Raw genomic sequence first — 27,916 nt, forward strand, 5'->3', positions numbered from 1 at the left:
ATATTTCAAGCCACATTTCAAACCCCCTTGGTAGGTGGTTTGAAGTCAGATATTTAAATCTGATTCCTACCCAGTTAGCACAGTGGATTTGGGCCGATTGTGGCTGAGAGTCGGGGCACTCAGCTGAGAGTCCGACTCGGCCGACGTCATGTTGCACGAGTCTGGGCCGCCTTCGGCAGTATTACTTATGGCTAGGATGTGGGGGGGGATTGAGCTCAGGCCAATTCCGGTTTGAGTTATCTGGCCCAAATGTATTACTTGGGGCCCAGGCCGATTCCGTTGAGAGTTATCTGGCCCAAATGTATTATTTACGGCTCGGGCCGATTGGGGCTACTCTCTGGCAGATGATTACACAGGCTGCTTTATTTATTTCCCCCCCATATTTTCTTCATTCTTTCTGTGATCAAAAAATACAATTAACATTTAAATGAAATTCTTTGAGTCCTGTGTAGTATTTTAGTATTTTGATACTTTGTGCAAAGCAATTGATAAGCATTAAAAACCTTGTGCAGTCGACTGTGGTATTTTGAATGGAGTATAATACTGCAGTTATACTGCACTGTAACTGCAGTCACACTGCAAAATTCATGCAGCTAAGAAAACAGTGTTATTTTGGACGCAGTATTTGAAGCATACTGAAGTTATACTGCACTCTAACTACAGTTATACTACAGTGTACTGCAGTTATACAGCACTCGAACTGCAATCTTTTTTCATTAGGGCAATACTCACGATGGATCAGCTTCTAGAGATATACAGTGCGTTCGGGAAGTATTCAGACCTTGACTTTTTCCATTAAAAAAAGAGAAGAATGGGAGAAACTATAGGTGTGCCGAGCTTGTAGTGTCATACCCAAGAAGACTCGAGTCTGGAATCACTGCCAAAGGTGCTTCTACAAAGTACTGAGTAAAGGGTCTGAATACTTATTAAATGTAATCTGGAATCACTGCCAAAGGTGCTTCTACAAAGTACTGAGTGAAGGGTCTGAATACTTATTAAATGTAATATTTTCATTTTTTATATATATAAATTAGCAAAAATATATTAAAACCTGTTTTTGCTTTGTCATAATGGGGTATTGTGTGTAGGTTGAGGGGGAAAAAACAATTTAATACATTTTAGAATAAGGCTGTGTGGGGGGAAAAGACAAGGGGTCTGAATACTTTCCGAATGCACTATATTACCACCTACGGCTGCAAATATTGAGGGAGTTTATTCTAATGCTTAGCTTACCAAATAAAAATGCACTAAATCACAGACACATCATAAAATATTTTGAGACAAATTACAGAAAGTAGACTGCATGTAGCAAAATAGAACTCAATTGATTGAACATGAAATGTTTCAATAATATTGAAAACACCTATAGTCCACTGTTTATATTTCAATGCAATCATCTCGGTTTTAGTTTGAAGAATCTTTTAACACGTCGCTTGTTCATATCAATTGCAAAGACATTGGCAACTTCTTTTGTTCTAAAGTTATCGGTGTTCACAGTGAGAAGGATCAACCATGTGATTCTACATCATTGCGCACATGTTAGACTACACATCATGAAATATATTGAGACAAATTACAGAAAGTAGCCTTTATCTATCAAAATAGAACTCAATTGATTGAACATGAAATGTATTTCAATATGATTGAAAACACCTATAGCCTACTGTTTATAATTGAATGCAATCATCTGTTTTCATTTGAAGAATCTTGGCTGTGTCATTTTAGGCGGAAATTGAAAAAAGGGTCCCATCCTTAACTCTGCTATTTTGTTATTTTTTCCACATTGTTTGTAACTTATTCTGTACCTAATGTTGCTGCCACCGTCTCATATGACCGAAAAGAGCTACTGGACATCAGAACAGCGATTACTCACCTTGAACTGGACAAATCATTTTTCTTTAACGAGTCGGACGAGAGGGATTTTACTCCAGACACCGAGAAGGCCCTCATCCCCGTCATTTGCAGGAGAAAGAGACGCAGGTATCGGCGGAAGGGGGTCGGTGTGCCTTGTGAGGATATGGTGGCGAGTGTCCTTTACCATTGGTACTATTGGCCAACATTAAACTGTTGGATAATGAAGTGGACAAATTACATGTATATCCTACCAACGGGACATTTTCAAAACTGTAATATCTTGTGTTTCAGAGTCGTGACTGAACAACGACATTAATAGCACAGGTTTTGCTCGCCTGAGGTATCTCATGATAATCTGTAGACCAAACTATCCACCAAGTGAGTTTTCATCAATATTCTTCGTAGCTGTCTATTTACCACCACAAACCGATGCTGGCACTAAGACCGCACTCAATGAGCTGTATACGGCCATAAGCAAGCAGGAAACTGCTCATCCAGAGGTTGCACTCCTAGTGGCTGGGGACTTTAATGCAGGGAAAGCTACATCCGTTTTGCCTCATTTCTACCAACATGTTAAATGTGCAACCAGAGGGAAAAAATTATTGACCACCTTTACTCCACACACAGAGATGCGTACGAAGCTCTCACTCACCCTCCATTTGGCAAATCTGACCATACTTCTATTCCTGCTTTCAAGCAAAAACTAAAGCAGGAAGCACCAGTGACTCTGTCAATTAAAAAGTGGTCAGATGAAGCAGATGCTAAGCTACAGGACTGTTTTGCTAGCACAGACTGGAATATGTTTTGGGATTATTCCGATGGCATTGAGGAGTACACTACATCGGTCACTGGCTTCATCAATAAGTGCATCGAGGACGTCGTCCCCACAGTGACTGTACGTACATACCCCAACCAGAAGCCATGGAGTATAGGCAACATCCGCACTGAGCTAAAGGGTAGAGCTGCTGCTTTCAAGGAGCGAGGCTCTCACCTGGAAGCTTATAAGAAATCCCGCTATGCCCTCCGACGAACCATCAAACAGGCAAAGCATCAATACAGGACTAAGATCTAATCATACTACACTGGCTCCGACGCTCGTCGGATGTGGCAGGGCTTACAAACTATTACAGACTACAAAGGGAAGCACAGCCGCGAGCTACCCAGTGACACAAGCCTACCAGACGAGCTAAATTACTTCTATGCTCGCTTCGAGGCAAGTAACACTGAAACATGCATGAGAGCATCAGCTGTTCCGGATGACTGTGTGATCACGTTCTCCGTTTGCCGATGTGAGTAAGACCTTTAAACAGGTCAACATTCACAAGGCCGCAGGACCAAACCGATTACCAGGACTTGTACTCCAAGCATGTGCTGACCACCTGGCAAGTGTCTTCACTGACATTTTCAATCTCTCCCTGTCTGTAATACCAACATGTTTTAAGCAGACCACCATAGTCCCTGTGCTCAAGAACACTAAGGTAACCTAAATGACTACCGACTCGTAGCACTCACGTATGTAGCCATTAAGTGCTTTGAAAGGCTGGTCATGGCTCAAATCAACACCATATCTAATTTGCATACAGCCCCAACAGATCCACAGATGATTGCACTCCATTATGCCCTTTTACACCTGGACAAAAGGAACACCTATGTGATAATGCTATTCATTGACTACAGCTCAGCGTTCAACACCATAGTGCCCTCAAAGCTCATCACTAAGCTAAGGACCCTGGGACTAAACACCTCCATCTGCAACTGGATCCTGGACTTCCTGACGGGCCTCCCCAGGTGGTAAGGGTAGGTAACAACACATCCGCCACACTGATCTTCAACACGGGGCCCCTTCAGTGGTGTGTGCTCAGTCCCCTCCTGTACTCCCTATCCACTCATGACTGCATGGCCAGGCACGACTCCAACACCATCATTATGTTTGCCGATGACACAACAGTGGTAGGCCTGATCACCGATAACGACGAGACAGCCTATATGTAGGAGGTCAGAGACCTGGCCGTGTGGTCCCAGGACAACAACCTCTCCCTCAACGTGATCAAGACAAGGGAGATTATTGTGGACAACAGGAAAAAGAGGACCGAGCATTCTCATCGACGGGGCTGTAGTGGAGCAGGTTGAGAGCTTCAAGTTCCTTGGTGTCCATATCACCAACAAACTAACATGGTCCAAGCACACCAAGACGGTCGTGAAGAGGGCATGACAAAACCTATTCCCCCTCAGGAGACTGAAAAGATTTGGCATGGGTCCTCAGATCCTCAAAAGTTCTACAGCTGCACCATCGAGAGCATCCTGACCAGTTGGATCACTGCCTGATATAGCAACTGCTCGGCCTCCGACCGCAAGGCACTACAGAGGGTAGTGCGTACGGTCCAGTACATCACTGGGGCCAAGCTTCCTGTCATCGAGAACCTCTATACCAGGCGGTGTCAGAGGAAGGCCCTAAAACTTGTCAAAGACTCCAGCCACCCTAGTCATAGACTGTTCTCTTTGCCACCGCACAGCAAGCGGTTCCCGGAGCGCCAAGTCTAGGTCCAAGAGGCTTCTAAACAGCTTCTACTCCCAAGCCATAAGACTCCTGAACACCTAGTCAAATGGCTACCCAGACTATTTGCATTGCCCCTCCTTTTACGCTGCTGTAACTCTCTGTTTATTATTTATGCATAGTCACTACTAACTCTACCTACATGTACATATTACCTCAATTACCTCGACTAACCGGTTACCCCTCACATTGACTCTGTACCGGTACCCCCTGTATATAGCCTCACTATTGTTATTTTACTGCTGCTCTTTAATTATTTGTTCCTTTTATTTCTTATTCTTTTTCATATTTTTAAACTGCATTGTTGGTTATTGGCTTGTAAGTAAGCATTTCACTGTTATATTCGGCGCATGTGACAAACAAAATGTCTTTTTTGTTTTTTTGAATAGTGCTCTATACAATAGGTTCTACTGTTCCCTCCAGCAATATACCACTGTACGACTTTTCCATTAGTCGCTTGACATTTATTTGCTTGAAATTCAAAAATGCACCTCTGTTTGTTGGAGACAGGTATATAATGGAGGTGGCAGACAGAAAAAGGCAGCCTTGCTCGCCCTGTTGTGACGAGGTTTGCTAGCTGGCACTAATGGCTACTGCCGTCAACACAGTTGTCAACCCTACCATCGAGAGTCCATTTTTACATTCATGCTAAGGGATTTTTGCACTAGCAAAAGTAATTGAACACTGCAACAAACATACTAAAACAGTTATTTTACTTATTATAAGGCTGTATAGACAGGCCTCAATGTTTTGACCAGGATCATTAATCTCCCATTAAGGCCAGGTGGCAGAGAGGCCTTTAACTTAAAAGTGCTGCTGCCATTTATTGGCTTCATTAGTAGAAGGTCCACAGTAATAAAGAGATTTTAAGAAGCAATGAGCAAAATACAAATGTTTCTGTTAGACAATCATCAGTGTTAGACAATCATCATCTGCAACACAAAGTTAAAAAAGAGTTCGACAGTTGGTGGATTTGGAGACTTTGCAGTTGATGTCAAGTTTAACAATATATAAGAAAACATAGTTCACATGTACAAAATGCTTTGTCTCCTATTAAAATACTTTGAATATGAATGGGTGGATGAGGAACTCATCAGAATGGATGAGAAACCGAATGTATGCGGGTAAAATATATGCAAACATGGTATCAAATGCTGTGCAAGATGTAATAGCTATTATAACCAGTAGTACCCAAAGGATTCAATATTTCATTGTAGCGCCATGTGTGTTGTCTATGCAGCGTGTTATTGACAACATTGTGATGCATTCTTTCTCTCCGCTTCACATCATCTCGTGCAATTAAACTGATCCATTGTGATGTTATTCAATGGCAGCTGGCCTCTTGGATTTCATTAGAACGTTCCTGCGTGACTTCTCTTCTGCTGTCAGTATGGATAGGTGGTTCCATTGTCTGCTAGCATCAGACCATCCATAGCCACAAAGCACACCTGATTGCTCTTGATCAGTTATTGATGTGTCACTCTCATACGTGTCTGTCAGAACAAAAAGGGATTTGAGGAGATAGACAGCTTTTGGGCTCCCTCGTTTATAATGCATCACATCTAATATGTTTATTGGATTAGTGGCAATGGACTGGGGATTGAGAGAAATGGCCTATTCGTAATATAAATGCCAGCTGCTGGGTACAGGTTGTTGAAGCATTTGACAGCTCAACCTGACCTTAAAAATGAGTACACCTTCCACAATGCCAGGTTACATACTTTGTTTATTAGTTGAGATAGCTACTTTTTAATACATGAAAGGTGCTGTTCAGGTTAGTGTCTCTTGGCTTTTGGCCTTGGGGAAATTAGACTTTAATCAAAGCTGACTGTTTTGGCCTTCAGGAAAAGTCCTCTGTCAAAAGCTTGAATCCCCCTTGGCTAGGGTTCAAATATATTAGTGTGAAGGCAGGACTGGCATTATGGGCGGGACCCTACCGTACCTCCTTGTCTGTTTAAAATATACAAATGTGTATACTTTTTTGGACCGAGATGCTCGCCGACAAAGACAAAAGACAAATCAATCTCAGATAAAGCATCAGAGCGAGCGAAACAGTGCCCCTCTGTCTCTGTATGTGTAGCCAGTAGTGTAAAGTACTTAAGTACTTATGTAGTTTTGTGGGGTATCTACGTTTTACTATTTATATAAACCCATTTTTACACATTTTACTTTTACTCCACTACATTCCTAAATAAAATAATGTGCTTTTTTTTCATATTTTCCTTGAAACCCAAAGGTTTTGGTACATTTCGGATGCATAGCATGGCAGGAAAATGGTACAATTCACACAGTTATCAAGAGAACATCCCTGGTCATCCCTACTGCCTCTGATTTGGCAGATTCACAAAACACAAATGCTTAGTTTGTAAATGATGTCTGACTGTTGGAGTGTGCCCCTGGCTATCCTATAAAAAAAAATGTTTTTAATTCATGCCGTCTGGTTTGCTTATTCTAAGGGGTAATTTTTGTGTTAATCTTTTGTGTTAATATAGTCTGGCCAAAAAGAGTATGGCATGTCATGGGCTACATATAGTAAGACAGTGGGGCACTGTTTTGCTCACTTTTTTAAGTTATTTGTTTGACAATCCGGTGAAAACATTGGTTATGTTCATGCCTCATTAAAAGGTAATGCATGTTTACAGGTATATTCCCCCAAAAATATGTGTTCTGGTGCCGGCCCAGTGTGGAGGTTAAATCAATTATTGTACAATTGTCCTTTTATCATTACAAAGGGTAACATAGGTGAGCAGTACCACACAATCGGCAAAAAGTATATATTTGTTTGTGTTTCATATTCATATTCATATTAAACAATGTGTGAGTCAAATCCTGGATGATGATTGGTAAAAACCACATTCCAGCCAGTGTCTATTCCATAAGTTAAAGCTATGACATTGAAATGCCTATTTACTCTGTTCCATCTCACTCTGCAATTCACTGTCTCATCAGCCCAGCCAGATACTGTAAAAAGCATCTAGACATTATCTCTCATTTCTTTTAGACTAGAAAGGGGTTTTTAATAGCGGAGATCTGTATGAAACTTCCTGTCTGTGTCTGACATTTGCACCATTGTTTCAATATTGAAATTAGATCTCCAGCTGTTCCATACAGTAGTGAACATATAGTGGTCTGGAGTCTGGATGAGACAGACAGGCAAACAGTTTTTCTCAGCCAGTAGAAATCATGAATCGGCATCATTTTTATGTATATATATATATACAAAAGAAATGTCTATAGAAAACAGGTCAAACTAAACTAAATGCAGCTAGTTTGCAGTCTGTCCAACGTCAATTTGAAGTTGTGTTAGCTTTGTTGTTGGCTAGCGCCTCAGAACAACAGTGTCCTAACGAGAGAGAGCACATTTTCTATGCCATTCTATGCCATCATTAGCTCCTTGTTAAGGATGTATCGAAATAAATGTCACTAGAAAACAGATAAAACAAATGCAAATGCAGCTACTTTGTTGTTATTCTGGCTGCACTGTTTGACGTGACCGTAAGTTAGCCGTAGTTGGCTAGCTAGCAAGCAAGGGATACGAATGTTGCCAGCTAGTATGGCAATAGAACATTTAGAACGAACGACTGGGTCGTGTCCATAGAACCAAAACAAAAAGACCTAACGACTGGGTCGTGTCTCTGGTAACTGAACCGATATAACTAATGACCAGCCGGCTTGGGTAGCAACCCTAGATTTGTTTCAGGACTGTATCTCGTGGAAGGATAAAATAGTAATAACATTTTTAATGAAAATATGTCAATCATTATTTGAATATGTTGGTAACCCGTTGTATAAAAGTGATAATGCCCTCGAAGCCGGTGTTTGTAGGATATATTGGAACGGTTTGCTGGCACTTCGTCTCAGGCCTAACAACACCCGTGCAAATATATCCTCCAAACACCAGCTTCGAGGTAATTATCACTTAAGTAATCGTATTCAATCATCTGTCATCGTGGATTCAGAGTACATACAGTGCCTTCAGAAAGTATTCAGACGCCTTGACTTTTTCCACATTTTGTTACGTTGCAGCCTTATTCTAAAATGGATTAAATAAATAAAACAAATCCTCAACAATCTACACACAATACTCCATAAGGATCATCCTTGAGATGTTTCTAGAACTTGATTGGAGTCCACCTGTGGTAAATTCAATTGATTGGACATGATTTGGAAAGGCGCACACCTGTCTATATAAGGTCCCACAGTTGACAAAGCAAAAACAAAGCCATGAGGTCGAAGGAATTATCTGTAGAGCTCCTAGACAGGATTGTGTTGAGGCACAGATCTGGGGAAGGGTATCAAAAAATGTCTGCAGCATTGAAGGTCCCCAAGAACACAGTGGCCTCCATTATTCTTAAATGGAAGAAGTTTTGAACCACGAAGACTCTTCCTAGTCCTTGGCGCTTCTATTTTTTGCCATCGCGGGCCAGAATCATATTACAGGATTATACATCATGTGTATGATTGTGTTGACAGATATGTCTACTGTAAATCAGCCCAGATATGCTACTTTTTTAACATGCACCGAAATAAACCACATCCATGTTCTCCTTTTGGCAGGTATTTTCATTATTAAACATGCAATGAACTACACGGAGGGAAAAGTCCACTGTGCATTCAGCATCATGGACAGAACTCTTGTTAACGGATATGCACAAAAACACAAGAAAGAGAGAGAGAGCTCAACATTACATATAAACTACTCAATCAGTGTGAGGAGTGAAGTCTCTAATGGGCATTGACTAGAGCAGTGAAGTCAGGTATAGTTTCTGACGTCGCTATGCACAGGATTTCTGAGAAGTGAGAGTCAGTAAGAGACGATCTGTGCCTTGACTTGTTATATTTCATCGCTGAAAATATCTGTTGACATTCAGTTGAAGTCAGAGGTTTACATACACTTAGGTTGGAGTCATTAAAACTTGTTTTTCAACCACTCCACAAATTTCTTGTCAACAAACTATAGTTTTGGCAAGTCGGTTAGGACATCTACTTTGTGCATGACACAAGTCATTTTTCCAACAATTGTTAACAGGCAGATTATTTCACTTAAACACAATTCCAGCGGGTCAGAAGTTTACATATTCTAAGTTGACTGTGCCTTTAAACAGCTTGGAAAATTCCAGAACACCTAAAACAGGGAATTTTTACGAGGATTAAATGTCAGAAATTGTGAAAAACTGAGTTTAAATGTATTTGGCTAAGGTGTATGTAAACTTCCGACTTCAAATGTACATAGGTTGGCCACAACAGTACAAACATCTTCTGAGCATGACTCCTAATCTTTGGAAAGTTTTGTTCATTGAGAGATGCATAGAACCTTGTCAGTGACATTGTTTTGAATGTCTGCGCCAGACTGAATATTGATAAGCTCAAGTTGCAGATCTGTGAGAGCGTTATCCACATTGAAGGTGAAAGGAGAGGAAACCAACAGCATGTCATTTTCCAACACTTTGAAATCCTCAAAATGAAGAGAAAACTCACTGTTCAAGCACGCAGCAGCAATGTATACTTCTCCCGCTGGTCATCTGATAGGGAACAGACTAGTAGTGTCAGAAGGTAGGTGAGATTCATGGCTTCTACTTGACAGGTCAGGAGAGGTCATTTTCCCTTGAAGGCTTTAACAAGGCTGTACATCTGATGTGCAAAAAGCCCTTCCCTTGTAGTTTGGAATTCAGTTCATTCATGAGGGCCCTGATGTCCACGGTGAAGGCAAAATCTGCCAACCATTCTTTATCTTGCAGTTGAGGGAAATCCACATATTTTCCTTTCATTTTGCAAAAACTCAGCAATCTCTAACTTCAGGTCCCACAACCTTTTAAGCACCTTCCCCAAACTCAGCCATCTCACATTTGTGTGGTAGGGGAGATCTGCATGACCCAACTCTGTCTCTTCCAACAGTGTGACAAACTGCCTGTGGTTTAAAGATTTTGCTTTTATGAAGTTTACCACTTTAGCGATGTATCCACAACATCGCTCATTTTCAGAACACATTTACACAGCACCTCCTGATGAATAATGCAATGCAGGAAGAATACTTGATCTTGTATCTTTATGGGGGCGTGTTTGTTAACAATAGCACTGAACATATCAAAAAAGAAGGTCCAAGCGTCTTCGACAGAGGGGGATCAAGCTGATTCTATACCATTTTACAGAGGCTAGTTCATGAAGGAAGGTTTGCTCATTAAAGTTTTTTAGCAAGTGTCTATGACCAATTAGGACAGGTTGTTTCACTGAGCAGCCATTACAAACACAGGCTGTAAAATTATTTGTGATACTAAGACACCTCCCCATCTTTCAGGAATACAGAAAACACCAGACTGAAAGTGGCTGTTCCACTGGATGTCAAGATGAACGCAATTTGTATTTGGATAAGGATAAAATGTAAATGTAAGAAGAGTAGCCTTTTCTTGGTGTTTGGAGTCATACCTTGTGGGATTGGTAATAATCTGAGAAAGATTTAGGGAGCCCCATTGTTTTAGGACTTCGTCAGGTGGTTTAAGCATGTCCCAGTTTAGGTCACCTAGCAGGACAAAATCAGACTTAGTGTAAGGGGCCAGGAGAGAGCTTGGGGCAGGTAGGGTTTCGTCACCCGAGGGGCAAGGTCAGGATGGGACTCCGCCACGGCGCCAGCTGTGATTGTGAATACAACAGGTGTAGACCTTACAGTGAAATGCTTACTTACAGGCTCTAACCAATAGTGCGAAAAAAAAAGGTGTGTGTGTGTGTGTGTGTGTGTGTAGGTAAGTAAAGAAATAAAACAACAGTAAAAAGACATTTGAAAATAACAGTAGCAAGGCTATATACAGACACCTGTTAGTCAGGCTTATTGAGGTAGTATGTACATGTAGGTATGGTTAAAGTGACTATGCATATATGATGAACAGAGAGTAGCAGTAACGTTTTTTTTAAAAAGGGGTTGGCGGGTGGTGGGACACAATGCAGATAGCCCGGTTAGCCAATGTGCAGGGAGCACTGGTTGGTCCGGGCCAATTGAGGTAGTATGTACATTAATGTATAGTTAAAGTGATTATGCATATTTGATAAACAAATAGTAGCAGCAACGTAAAAGAGGGATTGGGGCGGGGGGCACAACGCAAATAGTCCGGGTAACCATTAGGTTACCAGTTCAGGAGTCTTATGGCTTGGGGGTAAAAACTGTTGAGAAGCCTTTTTGTCCTAGACTTGGCACTCCGGTACTGCTAGCCATGCGGTAGTAGTAGAGAGAACAGTCTATGACTGGGGTGGCTGGGGTCTTTGACAAGTTTTAGGGCCTTCCTCTGACACCGCCTGGTGTAGAGGTCCTGGATGGCAGGCAGCTTTGCCCCAGTGATGTACTGGGCCATACGCACTACCCTCTGAAGTGCCTTGCGTCTGGAGGCCGAGCAATTGCCGTACCAGGCAGTGATGCACCCGGTCAGGATGCTCTAGATGTTGCAGCTGTAGAACCTTTTGAGAATCTTAAGACCCATGCCAAATCATTTTAGTTTCCTGAGGGGGAATAGGCTTTGTCGTGCCCTCTTCACAACTGTCTTGGTGTGTTTGGACCATTCTAGTTTGTTGTTGATGTGGACACCAAGGATCTTGAAGCTCACAACCTGCTCCACTACAGCCCCGTTGATGAGGTTGTTGTCCATACACCACCCGGCCAGGTCTCTGACCTCCTCCCCATAGGCTGTCTCGTCGTTGTCGGTGATCAGGCCTACCACTGTTGTGTCGTTTGCAAATTTAATGGTGGTGTTGGAGTCGTGCCTGGCCATGTTGTCATACAGGGAGTACATCAGGGGACTGAGCACGCACCCCTGGGGAGCTCCAGTGTTGAGGATCAGCGTGGCAGATGTGTTGCTACCTACCCTCACCACCTGGAGGCAGCCCATCAGGAAGTCCAGGATCCAGTTGCAGAGGGAGGTGTTTAGTCCCAGGTTCCTTAGCTTTGTAATGAGCTTTGAGGGTACTGTTGGACACCCAGTGGAGAAAGTGTCATGCCAGTTCATGTCTTATGTTGTACAAGCTTGTACACTGCCAGTTTTGCGGACCTAATTGCATGTGATACCAAACAGCCTTCTAGAGTTTCATTGTTAATTAAGACAGTCACCATTTCGTTACAATATGTTGGATTTACATCTATTTTACATTTTAGTAATTTAGCAGATGCTCTTATCCAGAATGATTTACAGGAGCATTTAGGATTAAGTGCCTTGCTCAAGGACATATTTACTTGTCGGCTTGGGGATTTGAACCAGCGACCTTTCAGTTACTGGCCCAACACTCTTAACAGCTAGGCTACCTGCTGTCTCCATTCTCCAAGTTAAAGAATAGGACTAAATCAAATCAAACTTTAAATGCACTTTAAATTAAGTTTGATTTGATTTATTCCTGTTCTTTAAATTAGATGGAGACGTGAATCCAACATATCAGTTACTAATTTGTAGACAAACTGGAACTAAAGCCAGACTAAGTTAATGGCACAGATGGAACTATCCAAGCAAAAGATAAATCCCTAGGCCTATCAGCAACTTGCTACTGTATATAGTCCTGAAAAGCATCATTGATGATATTATGAGTGATAAAGTATGGTCACATTTAATTTGCTCTGGGGCATTTCCATCGAAATGGACCCATGAGTACCAAATTGAAGTTCATAGGAACATATCAAATTGGTCAGCTAACACTTTGCTATCATTAAGAAGGCCTTGCAGTACCACAGAATTAGTAAGAAGGCGAGGAGGTAGCCCAATCCATCAGCTCTGTTTTAACCCTCTAGAGTATAAGCCCTGTCTAAACTGGGGGAGATTCTAAAATAACATATTGAATTGTTTTAAGATGGTCATACCAAGGATTATTTAGCTATTTGATTTTGAATTTTAAAAAATATATATATATACAACAACTATTGAATGAAATATTGAATTTGGCGTTACTGCTATTAGCCAATAGAAACACATTGAATAAAAGATTCACTACATGGAACAACAGATAGTTCAACAAAACAAAATCTTAAGGCAATTTTGTTCTGAAATATCTGTCATATACTGTATCTGAGAGATATAAGAAAGATCAGGAAACAATTTTTTAAACTATCATATTTTTTAAAACTCATCGTCTTAAAGACCGGAGACTTTCAGACGAGTCATGTGAGGCTTGTGGGTATCCTGGAGAACATCGTGTTCTTACGTCTCATCTTTCCATAGAGTGGTCATGACAGTTTGTAGGCCAAACCATTCGGACGCTACATACTTTTTCGTGAGAAGACTGACTTTTGGGATGTCTCATGGTCTGACAAACACCTGTCTAGCTTTGCCACCTTTCACCGCAGATACGAAAGGGCGATATCAGGGGATGTGGTGGATTGAGAAGCGGCCCATGCAAAAAATACCTGGTGCTAACATGGGTCTTTTGTGCTGATCTTATCCACATTCTAATTGTTCCCACATTGTAGCCATTGTGTCTACACATGGCGTGAAATATCTCTTATCGTCCATTTTGTTCGCACCTTGATATCCTGGTTCCTCCCTGAATACAAATTATTTGACAAATATTTTTTTATTTTAAGACATATTGATGCCATAAGTCAATGGCGTCACCTGTCAATTATTTTTGAGGGCGGAATAATTATGATTTAAATGGTTTCACTGTCCAGATCCTTCTACACTTGTAAGATTCCCAGACACAGTCTGACTGCCTCCGGAGGTGGAGCTGAAGATCTGATCACAATTAGATCACAATGCATATTTTATTAGTCTACACCTGACACAAAATTTGGCCACAATCAGAATGTGGACTCCAATACTCCTTAGCATAGATTCTACAAGTGTCTGGAACTATTAGAGGGATGTGACAACGTTCTTCTATGAGAAATTCCATCATTTTGTGTTTTGTTGATGGTGGAGAAAACTCTGTCTCAGGCATCACTCCAGAATCTCCCATAATTGTTCAATTGGGTTGAGATCTGATGACTGACACACATGCACAGACTCTTTAAACCCCCTATGCTCCTTTGAGACTCCTCTTTCAAAGTCACTGTGATCTCTTCCTCTAGCCATTGTAGGCAAAATAATTGTATATATGACTAAGCATGATGGGACGTTAATTACTTAATTAACTCGGGAATCACATCTGTGTGAATGCACCTGCTCTCAATATACTTTGTATCCCTCATTTATTGAAGTGTTTATTTTATTTTTGGCAGTTATCTTGTACCTCATAAATAGAAACTTGTCCTTTGTGTACAAATGCCAAACTTGGCTTGTATCTGCTAACATGAAGAAGTCATATGTCTCTCTCACACACACACACACACACACACACATATGCACGCACACACACACACACACACACTCAGTACCGCAGGGCTGGTTGCAGGTAAGCCTTAAGCTTTAGCTCAGTGGTGTAAAGTAAAAATACATTAAAGTACTACTTTTTTGGGGTATCTGTACTTTACTTTACTATTTCAATTTCTGTCTACTTTTACTTCACTTCATTCCTAAAGAAAATAATGTACTTGTTACCGCAGAATTCTATGGCATGTTATTTAATTGTCAGCCATTGTTACCATTAATGCTAGTTAGTGCTAGTTTGACCACCAGAGGGCATCTTTAGAGAATTTAAAACCTTTGTTTCTAAGAACATAGTATATGGGATTGATTTTAAGAAATTTAGCTTCATTAATTTGGTTAATGTTATAGTGTTTTTATTCCAAGAAAAATAAAACCCTCAGGGCGGGTAGGCTATTGCTTCAAATCCTATTGCTTCTAACTTCAATATGCTTTTTAAATAAAATAGACCTACACCACTTTTAACAGCATATTACTCAACACTAGTGAGACTCATGTCGCCTACAGTATATCTAAAAAATATTTTTTTCAATGTCGTGACACTCCACCAATAATTCGATTTAGAGGATTGGAGGATTCCAAATTAATATCTAAGGGACATTTTTCGTTTGGGCAAATCTGATCTGTGAGAATATCTAAGGGGCTTTTATATAAATCTAAACGAATTAATAATAATAATCGCTTTGCTTAAATATATATATATATATACAGTGCCTTGCGAAAGTATTCGGCCCCCTTGAACAATGCGACCTTTTGCCACATTTCAGGCTTCAAACATAAAGATATAAAACTGTATTTTTTTGTGAAGAATCAACAACAAGTGGGACACAATCATGAAGTGGAAGGACATTTATTGGATATTTCAAACTTTTTTAACAAATCAAAAACTGAAAAATTGGGCATGCAAAATTATTCAGCCCCCTTAAGTTAATACTTTGTAGCGCCACCTTTTGCTGCGATTACAGCTGTAAGTCGCTTGGGGTATGTCTCTATCAGTTTTGCACATCGAGAGACTGACATTTTTCCCATTCCTCCTTGCAAAACAGCTCGAGCTCAGTGAGGTTGGATGGAGAGCATTTGTGAACAGCAGTTTTCAGTTCTTTCCACAGATTCTCGATTGGATTCAGGTCTGGACTTTGAATTGGCCATTCTAACACCTGGATATGTTTATTTTTGAACCATTCCATTGTAGATTTTTCTTTATGTTTTGGATCATTGTCTTGTTGGAAGACAAATCTCCGTCCCAGTCTCAGGTCTTTTGCAGACTCCATCAGGTTTTCTTCCAGAATGGTCCTGTATTTGGCTCCATCCATCTTCCCATCAATTTGAACCATCTTCCCTGTCCCTGCTGAAGAAAAGCAGGCCCAAACCATGATGCTGCCACCACCATGTTTGACAGTGGGGATGGTGTGTTCAGGGTGATGAGCTGTGTTGCTTTTATGCGATTACAGCTGTAAGTCGCTTGGGGTATGTCTCTATCAGTTTTGCACATTGAGAGACTGACATTTTTCCCCATTCCTCCTTGCAAAACAGCTCGAGCTCAGTGAGTTTTATATCTTTATGTTTGAAGCCTGAAATGTGGCAAAAGGTCGCAAAGTTCAAGGGGGCCGAATACTTTCGCAAGGCACTGTATATTTTGGAGATTATTTTATTTACAAATAACCTAAAGTGAGCGATTGTAATCTGAATAAAGGCCAAAATATTTATTTCTGGTTTTAGAGGGAGAGAAACCATAAGCCTACCATGCCTATTTTTTGGACAAGGACATCCCAGCCGGCCAAACCCTCCTCTAACCGACACTGGGCCAATTGTGCGCGGTACTATGGGACTCTCAATCACGGCCGGTTGTAATACAGTCAACCTAACTCAGAAATACATTTGACGATACAATTCTCCCCCTACCGTCCTTCTTGGCAAGAGTCTATTGTCCTACTAATAGCCCATAATGGCACTGTACAACGTGACCGGTCCGGAGTAGGCTACAGTACTACAGTAAGAGCAAAATAATACTAACATTTCCACACCCTAATTGTAGTCTAACCAATACCCAAACGGAGATTCTGTGAAAATAAAAAATATTGTTGATTTATCAAGACCAGTCCCCATGCTTGTCTCAGAGCAGCGCTGTCTTGACCTCTGAATGCTGTCTCTTCCGTTAATTTTGAAAAATGTTTTCCAGTAAGCAACCACTTATTTACCTTCATTAGCCTACTTTGATCCAATATTTCTGTCATTCAGTGATATTTATTCCCATAGTAATTTGTTATGGATCCAAAACTAAATAAACATCTGCATTCTGAAAGAGTATTTATATAATTATTTCATTAATGAAAGCATAAAGATGCTGATGAAGAAATACAGTACTGTACAGTATATACTTTATCTGACATTATGCGGTTGCATGAGTTCGCCCACACGCACTTTTGGATAATAAAGCATTTAAAGTATTTTGAAGATAGAAGCCGCCTGCATTTGTTTATTAGTCTACTGTGCAGTCTGACAAGTAAACATAGCCTACAGTACATACTGTAGTAAACATGGTAAAGTGCCTAATTCCTTACATAAGGGAGAGCAGGCCATGTCCAGACTTTTTCGGTGACCCCAAGTACTCATTAATAACCCTTTAATGCTTTTTCAGGTTGCATCAGTCATGGACAAAAACTTCTGAGACACAGTATCATTGATGAACACGCAGAGGTTCACTGGTAAGCCACATTTGCCTCTGGATCCATCTCTCTTTGGTTGCACATCCTTGGAATAGCAGAACAGCATAATGGTCCAGGCGACCCTTTCTGTGCCTGGTGAGCAGTTGGTAAAGTTCTGTTGTCAGAAGAGGAGTGGAAATGTCAGGGTGAACCGACGACCTGACGAACCCTCCATGTATGTTGACTTTGCCTGTCAGAGGTGTAGTTCCAGAGCTGTGTGCCTGGCATGGATTGTGACTCCAGCTCATTCCTCGCCCTCTTCAACGCGTCATTCTCCACCAATGCTGCCTGATTCTCTGCCAATGACGAGTGACTCTCTGCCAATGCCGCCGGGCTCTGGACCAATGCATCAGTTGTCGCCCGTATCTCTGCCCTCAGATAACATTTCTCTTTCTGCTGGTCTGCCATCAATGACTCGATCTCGGTCTTAAACGTTTGAATCTGATCCATGTCCACCTTCATCAGATGAGCAGAATGTTACGGCCCTGAGCCCCCATCGATTACAGTGGCCTATGATAGAAACGGTAGATCAATTAAGAATTTAAAATGACTCCAACACACAAGTGCTGCGTACATGTTTTAAGAATCTAGCAAAACTAACCTCTTTCTTGGCAACCATGCATTTTTTTCAGGTAGAGTTTGGGGCTGGGTGAGGAGTACTGGAAAGGTTTGACTTTCAGCTTACAATAGGCTATAAGTATACAGCAGATCGTCGATTGTCCTCACTTTAATTATGCTGTAGTAGCATACTGTAGCACCATGACCAGGATCTCTATTCATTTATGTGAGCAGATTAGGGCTTTCAGGAGGAACAGAAAATCTAGTACAGCCAATAAAGTTGATCAAAATTAGTATATTTGAGTTTAACCACAATAATTGTTGTATTTTTTGTTCTGCCTTTTCTGGTGGATTAAACTGAAATTGCAACCAACTTTCTATGGCTTGTTTTTTTTTTAAAGATATTTTGGAGATGATTTAGTTCTCAAATAACCAAAAGTGAGCGAGAAAAAGGCCATTCTTGAACATGGGGTGAGCCATTCTTACTAATTTGTAAACAAAGCCACTTTGTTATTTAGAATGATGTATTTCTGTTTTTAGAGGGAGAGAAACCATAAGCCCACAGTCGCCTCATGGGTCTCCCAGTCACGGCCGGCACGGGTATCGAAGCGACATCGCAGTTTGCACTCCGATGCAGTGTCTTAGACTGCAGCACTCTGGTGGCCCATCCACAAAGTTTTTAATGCTGATCAATTGCCTTGCACAAAGTATAAAATACAGAGAGGTGTTGGCAAGAGTCTATTGTCCTGCTAATAGACCATAACGGGCTATTATAATACATGGTGTCCAGGTCAGGATAACCAAAACATGTATTTTTTAAAGACCGTCAGAAAGAATGTTGGTACTTATTTATTTTGATCCAAAGCCACTCAGCTTTATGTAGGTGCCGAGGCTATATGACTGAGTCACTCAGCTTTATGTAGGTGCCGAGGCTATATGACTGAGTCACTCAGCTTTATGTAGGTGCCGAGGCTATATGACTGAGTCACTCAGCTTTATGTAGGTGCCGAGGCTGTATGACTGAGTCACTCAGCTTTATGTAGGTGCCGAGGCTGTATAACTGAGTCACTCAGCTTTATGTAGGTGCCGAGGCTATATGACTGAGTCACTCAGCTTTATGTAGGTGCCGAGGCTATATGACTGAGTCACTCAGCTTTATGTAGGTGCCGAGGCTATATGACACTGAGTCACTGAGTCAGCTTTATGTAGGTGCCGAGGCTATATGACTGAGTCACTCAGCTTTATGTAGGTGCCGAGGCTATATGACTGAGTCACTCAGCTTTATGTAGGTGCCGAGGCTATATGACTGAGTCACTCAGCTTTATGTAGGTGCCGAGGCTATATGACTGAGTCACTCAGCTTTATGTAGGTGCCGAGGCTGTATGACTGAGTCACTCAGCTTTATGTAGGTGCCGAGGCTGTATGACTGAGTCACTCAGCTTTATGGTGCCGAGGCTGCCTGAGGCTGTAGGTGCCGAGGCTGAGTCACTCAGCTTTATGTAGGTGCCGTATGACTGAGTCACTGCTTTATGACTGAGTCACTCAGCTTTATGTAGGTGCCGAGGCTGTATGACTGAGTCACTCAGCTTTATGTAGGTGCCGAGCCTGTATGACTGAGTCACTCAGCTTTATGTAGGTGCCGAGGCTGTATGACTGAGTCACTCAGCTTTATGTAGGTGCCGAGGCTGTATGACTGAGTCACTCAGCTTTATGTAGGTGCCGAGGCTGAGGCTGTATGACTGAGTCACTCAGCTTTATGTAGGTGCCGAGGCTGTATGACTGAGTCACTCAGCTTTATGTAGGTGCCGAGGCTGACTGAGTCACTCAGCTGACTGAGTCACACTCAGCTTTATGTAGGTGCCGAGGCTATATGACTGAGTCACTGCTTTATGTAGGTGCCGAGGCTATATGACAGCACTTTATGTAGGTGCCGAGGCTGTATGACTGAGTCACTCAGCTTTATGTAGGTGCCGAGGCTGTATGACTGAGTCACTCAGCTTTATGTAGGTGCCGAGGCTCTATGAGTCTGTAGGTCACTCAGCTTTATGTAGGTGCCGAGGCTATATGACTGAGTCACTCAGCTTTATGTAGGTGCCGAGGCTATATGACTGAGTCACTCAGCTTTATGTAGGTGCCGAGGCTATATGACTGAGTCACTCAGCTTTATGTAGGTGCCGAGGCTGTATGACTGAGTCACTCAGCTTTATGAGTCACTCAGCTTTTATGTAGGTGCCGAGGCTGTATGACTGAGTCACTCAGCTTTATGTAGGTGCCGAGGCTGTATGACTGAGTCACTCAGCTTTATGTAGGTGCCGAGGCTCTATGACTGAGTCACTCAGCTTTATGTAGGTGCCGAGGCTATATGACTGAGTCACTCAGCTTTATGTAGGTGCCGAGGCTGTATATGACTGAGTCACTCAGCTTTATGTAGGTGCCGAGGCTGTATGACTGAGTCACTCAGCTTTATGTAGGTGCCGAGGCTGTATGACTGAGTCACTCAGCTTTATGTAGGTGCCGAGGCTGTATGACTGAGTCACTCAGCTTTATGTAGGTGCCGAGGCTCTATGACTGAGTCACTCAGCTTTATGTAGGTGCCGAGGCTATATGACTGAGTCACTCAGCTTTATGTAGGTGCCGAGGCTATATGACTGAGTCACTCAGCTTTATGTAGGTGCCGAGGCTATATGACTGAGTCACTCAGCTTTATGTAGGTGCCGAGGCTATATGACTGAGTCACTCAGCTTTATGTAGGTGCCGAGGCTATATGACTGAGTCACTCAGCTTTATGTAGGTGCCGAGGCTATATGACTGAGTCACTCAGCTTTATGTAGGTGCCGAGACTATATGACTGAGTCACTCAGCTTTATGTAGGTGCCGAGGCTATATGACTGAGTCACTCAGCTTTATGTAGGTGCCGAGGCTATATGACTGAGTCACTCAGCTTTATGTAGGTGCCGAGGCTATATGACTGAGTCACTCAGCTTTATGTAGGTGCCGAGGCTGTATGACTGAGTCACTCAGCTTTATGTAGGTGCCGAGGCTGTATGACTGAGTCACTCAGCTTTATGTAGGTGCCGAGGCTATATGACTGAGTCACTCAGCTTTATGTAGGTGCCGAGGCTATATGACTGCACCATCAACTTGATTATTTAGTAGACAACCCTTGCCAATATTCGGTAAACATATATATCTTAAGAATATCATGGAATATATCTGAATATTTTAGTTTCTCTTAGAATAAAAACCTTAGTGTAACAACAGTTTTAGTAAGTAAAACTGACGAGTAGAAACCAAAAAATAAGTGTATTTTTCAGGGTGTGCGCGTGCAGGACAGAGGATTAGCAATTCCTACACTATTGTTCTAAATTCAGTCACCTTCATCCTCATCATTCACTTAATTGAAATTTAATTTTGAATTTGCGCACTACTATCAGTTTCTATTTGGTTTATGTCGCCCATTCATTGTCAGTTAGAGACACATTAGCTCCCTGGGACCCAAAAGCATAATAGGAGCTCAAACTCCTGCTTGCGCTGGTCTGGAGCAAGGAAGCAGTAACGTCGGGTACCGTACTAAACCACAACAACAAAAAGTCCCGCAGCATAAATCTCAAAACATTTAGTTGAGCAACCACTGTAAGTGTGTGTCTGTGTGTGTGAGGTGTCTGTGTGAAAAAGATATGAAAAATCTTAAATTCTGCAATGGGCCTTCTTGTTTTTATCTCCAGACTATTCTAACAGGGTCATCTTGGGCCATTTTCAGTATTTGTGTCTATGACATAAAAATAGTGAACAGCTCTGAGATTTTGTTGTGTGGGTTGAAATGTTGTCCTTTTGTTTTTATGTCAACATTTTGACCATAGCCACCATAGGTGACACACAGTGAGGTTCAAAATGATTTAAACAGTGACACATTTCCCAAGACATGCTAACCTCCCACTATTACCAATAACGGGATGTTAGCATTTTTTGGGAGGTACAGTATGATAGTTATGCCTCTAACTTTCTCACATATGATTATTCATGATTCATTCATGATTATCCATAGTCATGGTAGCATCCTTTTTTTCTCCCCAATTTCAATCTTGTCTCATCGCTGCAACTCTCCAACGGCCTCGGGAGGCGAAGGTTGAGTCATGCTTCCTCCGAAACATGACCCGCCAAACGGTGCTTCTTAACACCCGCCCGCTTAACCCGGAAGCCAGCCGCACCAATGTGTCGGAGGAAACGCTGTTCACCAGACGACCGAGGTCAGCCTGCAGGTGCTCAAGTTCAGCCTGCAGGCACCCAGCCCGCCACAGGGAGTCACTAGAGCGCAATGAGCCCCCGGCCAAACCCTCCCCTAGCCTGGACAACGCTGGGCCAATTGTGCGCCGCTCTGTGGGACTTCCAATCACGGCCAGTTCTGATACAGCCCGGGATCGAACCTTTTGACTAATGTACATGTAAGTGAATTATTGGTTCCCTAAAATGGGTTCTATGAACAAGGAGTTCTGGAGTAAAGCCAAAACCACAACAAATGTGTCACAATACTTTTGGACCTCATTGTGTAACTAACTAATATAACTCACTATTTCTGACATAATCTAATGAGTCCATGTTTAGTATAGCTAGAGTACAAACATAGATATTGATCAATAGAAAATACCTGCTGTCACGATGATAAATTCCCTGTGTCTAGCTTTTGATCTGCCAAATCAAGCTGTCAACTTTTGGTCCAAACAGGACACGGCTGTTTGCCTATCAATGTCCCCAGACCCTAATAGAGTGTGTGCAATGATACAGGGGCTGTGCTAGTGATGATGATTAATTGTACCTGTAACATTCCATTGGTTCCATTATATCGGGCAAGCTAAATCAGGAGCATCTCATGTATTTCAAAGTATATGTATTTGACCCAGGTCTATTTGGATTAATCTGACCAATACGGTGCCCATTTTAGGACAGACTCTGAGGATTGATTGTTGACGAACTGTGTGTTTCTGTTCTTTTCTTCTCTCTCTCAGGTGGCATCCCCTTTGTACTGACCGGAGAGCTGTTTGAGCAGTCGTACCGACCCGCAGCCTTCATGATCGCAGGGATCGTCAACTGGGTCGCCAACTTCGCAGTCGGACTTTTGTTCCCGTTCATGCAAGTGAGTGTGTGTGTGTGATTGGCTGTGTGTGCATATCTTCAAATGTGTGGCTATGCGCTTACCAGCACTATCAGAATGTGCACATGCTGTGTGTGTTCCAATAAAATAGTATAATGGTGTCAGAAAGAATAGACTATTAGATTCTTACGTTGGAACATTTCCTGAAATTGCAGGGCACTGTTTTATTTCATACACAGCTCCCACAGCCCCCGGCAGCGCAGCAACAATGTCTCTTCTATTCTGTTCTCCTTCTCCTCCCAGAAACATTCACTGCAGTTCTTCTTTTACTCTTCTGTCTGCTCTCTTTCTCTCTCTCTCTCTCTGTGTGTCTCTTTTGTTGATACGCTGGCGCAGAGTACATTCAATCAAATTAAATTAAATGTACAGTTGAAGTCGGAAGTTTACATACACCTTAGCCAAGTACATTTAAACTCCGTTTTTCACAATTCCTGACATTTAATCCAAGTAAAAAATTCCCTGTCTTACGTCAGTTAGGATCACCACTTCATTTTAAGAATGTGAAATGTCAGAATAATACTAGAGAGGATGATTTCTTTCAGGTTTATTTCTTTCATCACATTCCCAGTGGGTAAGAAGTTTACATACCCTCAATTAGTATTTGGTAGCATTGCCTTTAAATTGTTTAACTTGGGTCAAACATTTTGGGTAGCCTTCCACAAGCTTCCCACAATAAATTGGGTGAATTTTAGCCCATTCCTCCTGACAGAGCTGGTGTAACTGAGTCAGGTTTGTAGGCCTCCTTGCTCGCACACGCTTTTTCAGTTCTGCCCACAAATGGGATTGAGGTCAGGGCTTTGTGATGGCCACTCCAATACCTTGACTTTGTTGTCCTTGTTGTCCATAGGCCATTTTGACACAACTTTGGAAGTATGCTTGGGGTCATTGTCCATTTGGAAGGTCATTGTCCATTTGGAATTTGCGACCAAGCTTTAACTTCCTGGCTGATGTCTTTAGATGTTGCTTCAATATATCAACATAATTGTTCTTCCTCATGATGCCATGAGGAAGGACAGCAGCAAAGTACCCCCATAACATGATGCTGCCATCCCCGTGCTTCACGGTTGGGATGGTGTTCTTCGGCTTGCAAGCCACCCCCTTTTTCCTCCAAACATAACTTTGGTCATTTTGGCAATACAGTTCTATTTTTGTTTCATCAGACCAGAGGACGTTTCTCCAAAAAGTATGATCTTTGTCCCCATGTGCAGTTGCTAACCATAGTCTGGCTTTTTTATGGCGGTTTTGGAGCAATGGCTTCTTCCTTGCTGAGCGGCCTTTCAGGTTATGTCGATATAGGACTCGTTTTACTGTGGATATAAATACTTTTGTACCTGTTTCCTCCAGCCTCTTCACAAGGTCATTTGCTGTTGTTCTGGGATTGATTTACACTTTTCGTACCAAAGTACGTTCATCTCTAGGCGACAGACCTTGTCTCCTTCCTGAGCGGTGTAACAGCTGCGTGGTCCCATTGTGTTTATACTTACATACTATTGTTTGTACAGATTAACGTGGTACCTTCAGGCGTTTGGAAATTGCTCCCAAGGATGAACCAGACTTGTGGAGGTCTACAATTTTTTTCTGAGGTCTTTCTTTAGATTTTCCCATGATGTCAAGCAAAGAGGCACTGCGTTTGAAGGTAGGCCTTGAAATACATCCAAATGTACACCTCCAATTGACTCAAATGATGTCAATTAGCCTATCAGAAGCTTCTAAAGCCATGACATAATTTTCGGGAATTTGCCAAGCTGTTTAAAGGCACAGTCAACTTAGTGTATGTAAACTTTTGACCCACTGGAATTATGATACAGTGAATCATAAGTGAAATAATCTTTCTGTAAACAATTGTATTAAAATTACTTGTGTCATGCACAAATTAGATGTTCTGACCGACCTGCCAAAACTATAGTTTGTTAACAAGAAATTTGTGAAGTGGTTGAAAAAGGAGTTGTAATGACTCAAACCTAAGTGTATGTAAACTTCCGACTTCAACTGTACCTGTAAATTTGTGGGAAATTCACTCTGATTTACTCTTTAGTCATATCCTGTTTACATAATTGCTTATGCCATTGCCTACACCTAGCGACCTGTTTTTTTTAATGTACAAATTAATTTGAATTATTTTTATTTTTTGGGATCGGAAAGCCAGACAAAATTAAATGGGCCTATTTATATAACGAATATGAATTCAGAGGGAAGAAATTATTAAATGTTTAAGTATTAGACCTCTCACTAAAGGCTTCAGTCACATTGAGGATTAGCTGATAACTACGAAACAAACATTCTGGATGATATAGAGAATCTGGAACTATTTATTGATCAGCATTTTGATATGCTCGAAAAAGAAACGGTTACATCGAAGCGAATAATCTTTCCTCGAGTTCTGCGAGCGAAACTGAAGGGAAGCCGCCATCTAAAATGCCAAATTTAACATAGGGAGGGGAACGTTTTTATAACTATTTTATAACTATGTCTCCAGAAGATAGAGCATACAAGCAGTTAAAAAAACTGGATCTATTGCCTAAGTGCATGTTGTGATTTTATTAATTATTATTTTTTACCCATTTTTCTCCCCAATTTCGTGGTATCCAATTGTTTTAGTAGCTACTATCTTGTCTCATCGCTACAACTCCCGTACGGGCTCGGGAGAGACGAAGGTTGAAAGTCATGCGTCTTGCGATACACAACCCAACCAAGCCGCACTGCTTCTTAACAGAGTGCGCATCCAACCCGGAAGCCAGCCGCACCAATGTGTCGGAGGAAACACCGTGCACCTGGCAACCTTGGTTAGCGCACACTGCGCCCGGCCCGCCACAGGAGTCGCTAGTGCGCGAAGAGACAAGGATATCCCTACCGGCCAAACCCTCCCTAACCCGGGAACGACGCGAGACCAATTGTGCGTCGCCCCACGGACCTCCCGGTTGCGACCGGTTACGACAGAGCCTGGGCGCGAACCCAGAATCTCTGTTGGCACAGCTGGCGCTGCAGTACAGCGCCCTGTTGTGTGTTGTGATGTTGTGATCTTTTAACCATTCCTGAACCTGTGACCTGAAACAAGCTACATATGGGCAATACCAGAACAAATTATCTATTGATTCTTTCTCTCTGCAGCAAAATCTACAGAGATTGTTATATGCCCCATATATATAGCATTTTGTTGGTGGCAAGAAGTTTATATCATCTTTGAAATGGAAAAACTGTGTTTAATCAGGTTTTTTTGTACGAGCTGATGAACCATATGCCATGGAATTTGTACATCGAAAATCTCTTCCTGTTTATTTTGCAACCTTTATGGCGCAGCTGTCAACATTTTTGTCCTCAGGTGAAACTGGTATATTTTCTATTTTTGACAGTTCCTTTCAGCCAATATCTATCTTCGAGTTTGAGTTTATTTTATTTTTAAAGGGTCAGTGCACATTAATTAACGTTTCAGTAAAAGTGCCGGTTTTAGCCAGCCGGCTAATTTTCAACCGCAGTCCGTGGGCAGGTTATTAAAAACAATTACAATATAGACAATAGCAACATAGGACAAGCAAGACATAGCATACAGACAGAGCAACATAGGACAAGCAAGACGTAGCATACAGACAGAGCAACATAGAACAAAAAGCAGCAAGACAAAATTCATAAAAGCAACAAAGTGTTTCCACACCTCACAAGTTACAGACAACAGACATGGAAAGCGGCAACACACAGCTAGGGACCATGTTCACAAATCTGATTGACCTTTAGCCATGTCTTCAAGCATTTTGTGAACGTGTGATATGTGGTGCAGTTATGTGTGTCTGATGGCAGTGTATTCCAGTCATGTGAAGCTCTCACAGAGAAAACGAATTTACTAAAGGTGAACTATAGTCACCTCTCATGGCAGACCTTGTGGATCTGCTGCCATATGTTTGGGTTTTCTGTTTAACAAAAATACGGAGTGGAGGGGGAGCCAGGCCATTTAGGATCTTGAATACAAGACATGCATCGGTGTATTGCACAAGATTTTCCCAACTCAGGAGCTCATGCTTTCTGAGGATGTAACAGTGATGATGGCTATTGGGCTTCCTATCAAGCACTTTGAGAGCCTGTTTGTAGACAGACTGAATAGGTCTTAATGTTGTACAGCAAGCTTGGGCCCAACTAGTCAAGCAGTATGTTAAGTGGGGGAGTATCATATATTTTAAGTACAGTTTTGCTACCTCTGTAGTCAAACAATTTCGTGTAAATCGGAAATTAGTTAGGTTGAATTTGGTCATTTGAATTACCTTTTTCACATGCTTTTTAAAAGAGACGTTGGAATCAAGTATGATGCCACTGTACTTAAAATCAGATACCACCTTGAGCTTCTCCCCTGACACAGACATCTGGCTCAGTAGCAGCTGTTACCTTCTTTGTGAAGAACATGCAAACAGTTTTTTTCACATTGAGATGCAAACACGAGTCACTGAGCCACTTTGTAACCTGGACCATTACAGTAGTGAGTTCTTGTGCAGCTTGTTGTTTGCTCTTTCCATGCACATATATCACTGTATCATCTGTATACATTTGAATGTCAGACCCAGTACAGACAGAAGGCAGATCATTAATGTACAGGCTGAACAAGAGGGGCCCCAGTATTGACCCTTGGGGCATGCCCACATCATAGCTAAGAGTGGTCAACAGCTCATTGCTCACTCTGACACACTGAGTTCTGCCTTCAAGGTATGATTTCATCCATCTCAATGCATCAGGGGAAAAGTTGAACTTGGACAATTTTGTGATGAGAATCTCATGGTTAACAGTA

At 41.8% G+C, this 27,916-nt stretch overlaps 1 protein-coding gene across 2 annotated transcripts in view; it reads left to right on the forward strand.

The window, feature by feature from the left end:
• The window catches only part of slc2a9l2 (solute carrier family 2 member 9, like 2), a 212,489-nt gene that overhangs the window by 155,061 nt on the left and 29,512 nt on the right, over positions 1 to 27,916 (forward strand). For both annotated transcript variants that reach the window (XM_029682474.2, XM_029682475.2), the window contains one exon: positions 23,003 to 23,130. In XM_029682474.2, coding sequence (XP_029538334.1) covers positions 23,003 to 23,130 — 128 coding nt within the window. The remainder of the gene's footprint in view (positions 1 to 23,002; positions 23,131 to 27,916) is intronic.

The sequence above is a fragment of the Oncorhynchus nerka genome, linkage group LG15 (genome assembly GCF_034236695.1).
Source record: "Oncorhynchus nerka isolate Pitt River linkage group LG15, Oner_Uvic_2.0, whole genome shotgun sequence".
NCBI lineage: Eukaryota > Metazoa > Chordata > Actinopteri > Salmoniformes > Salmonidae > Oncorhynchus > Oncorhynchus nerka.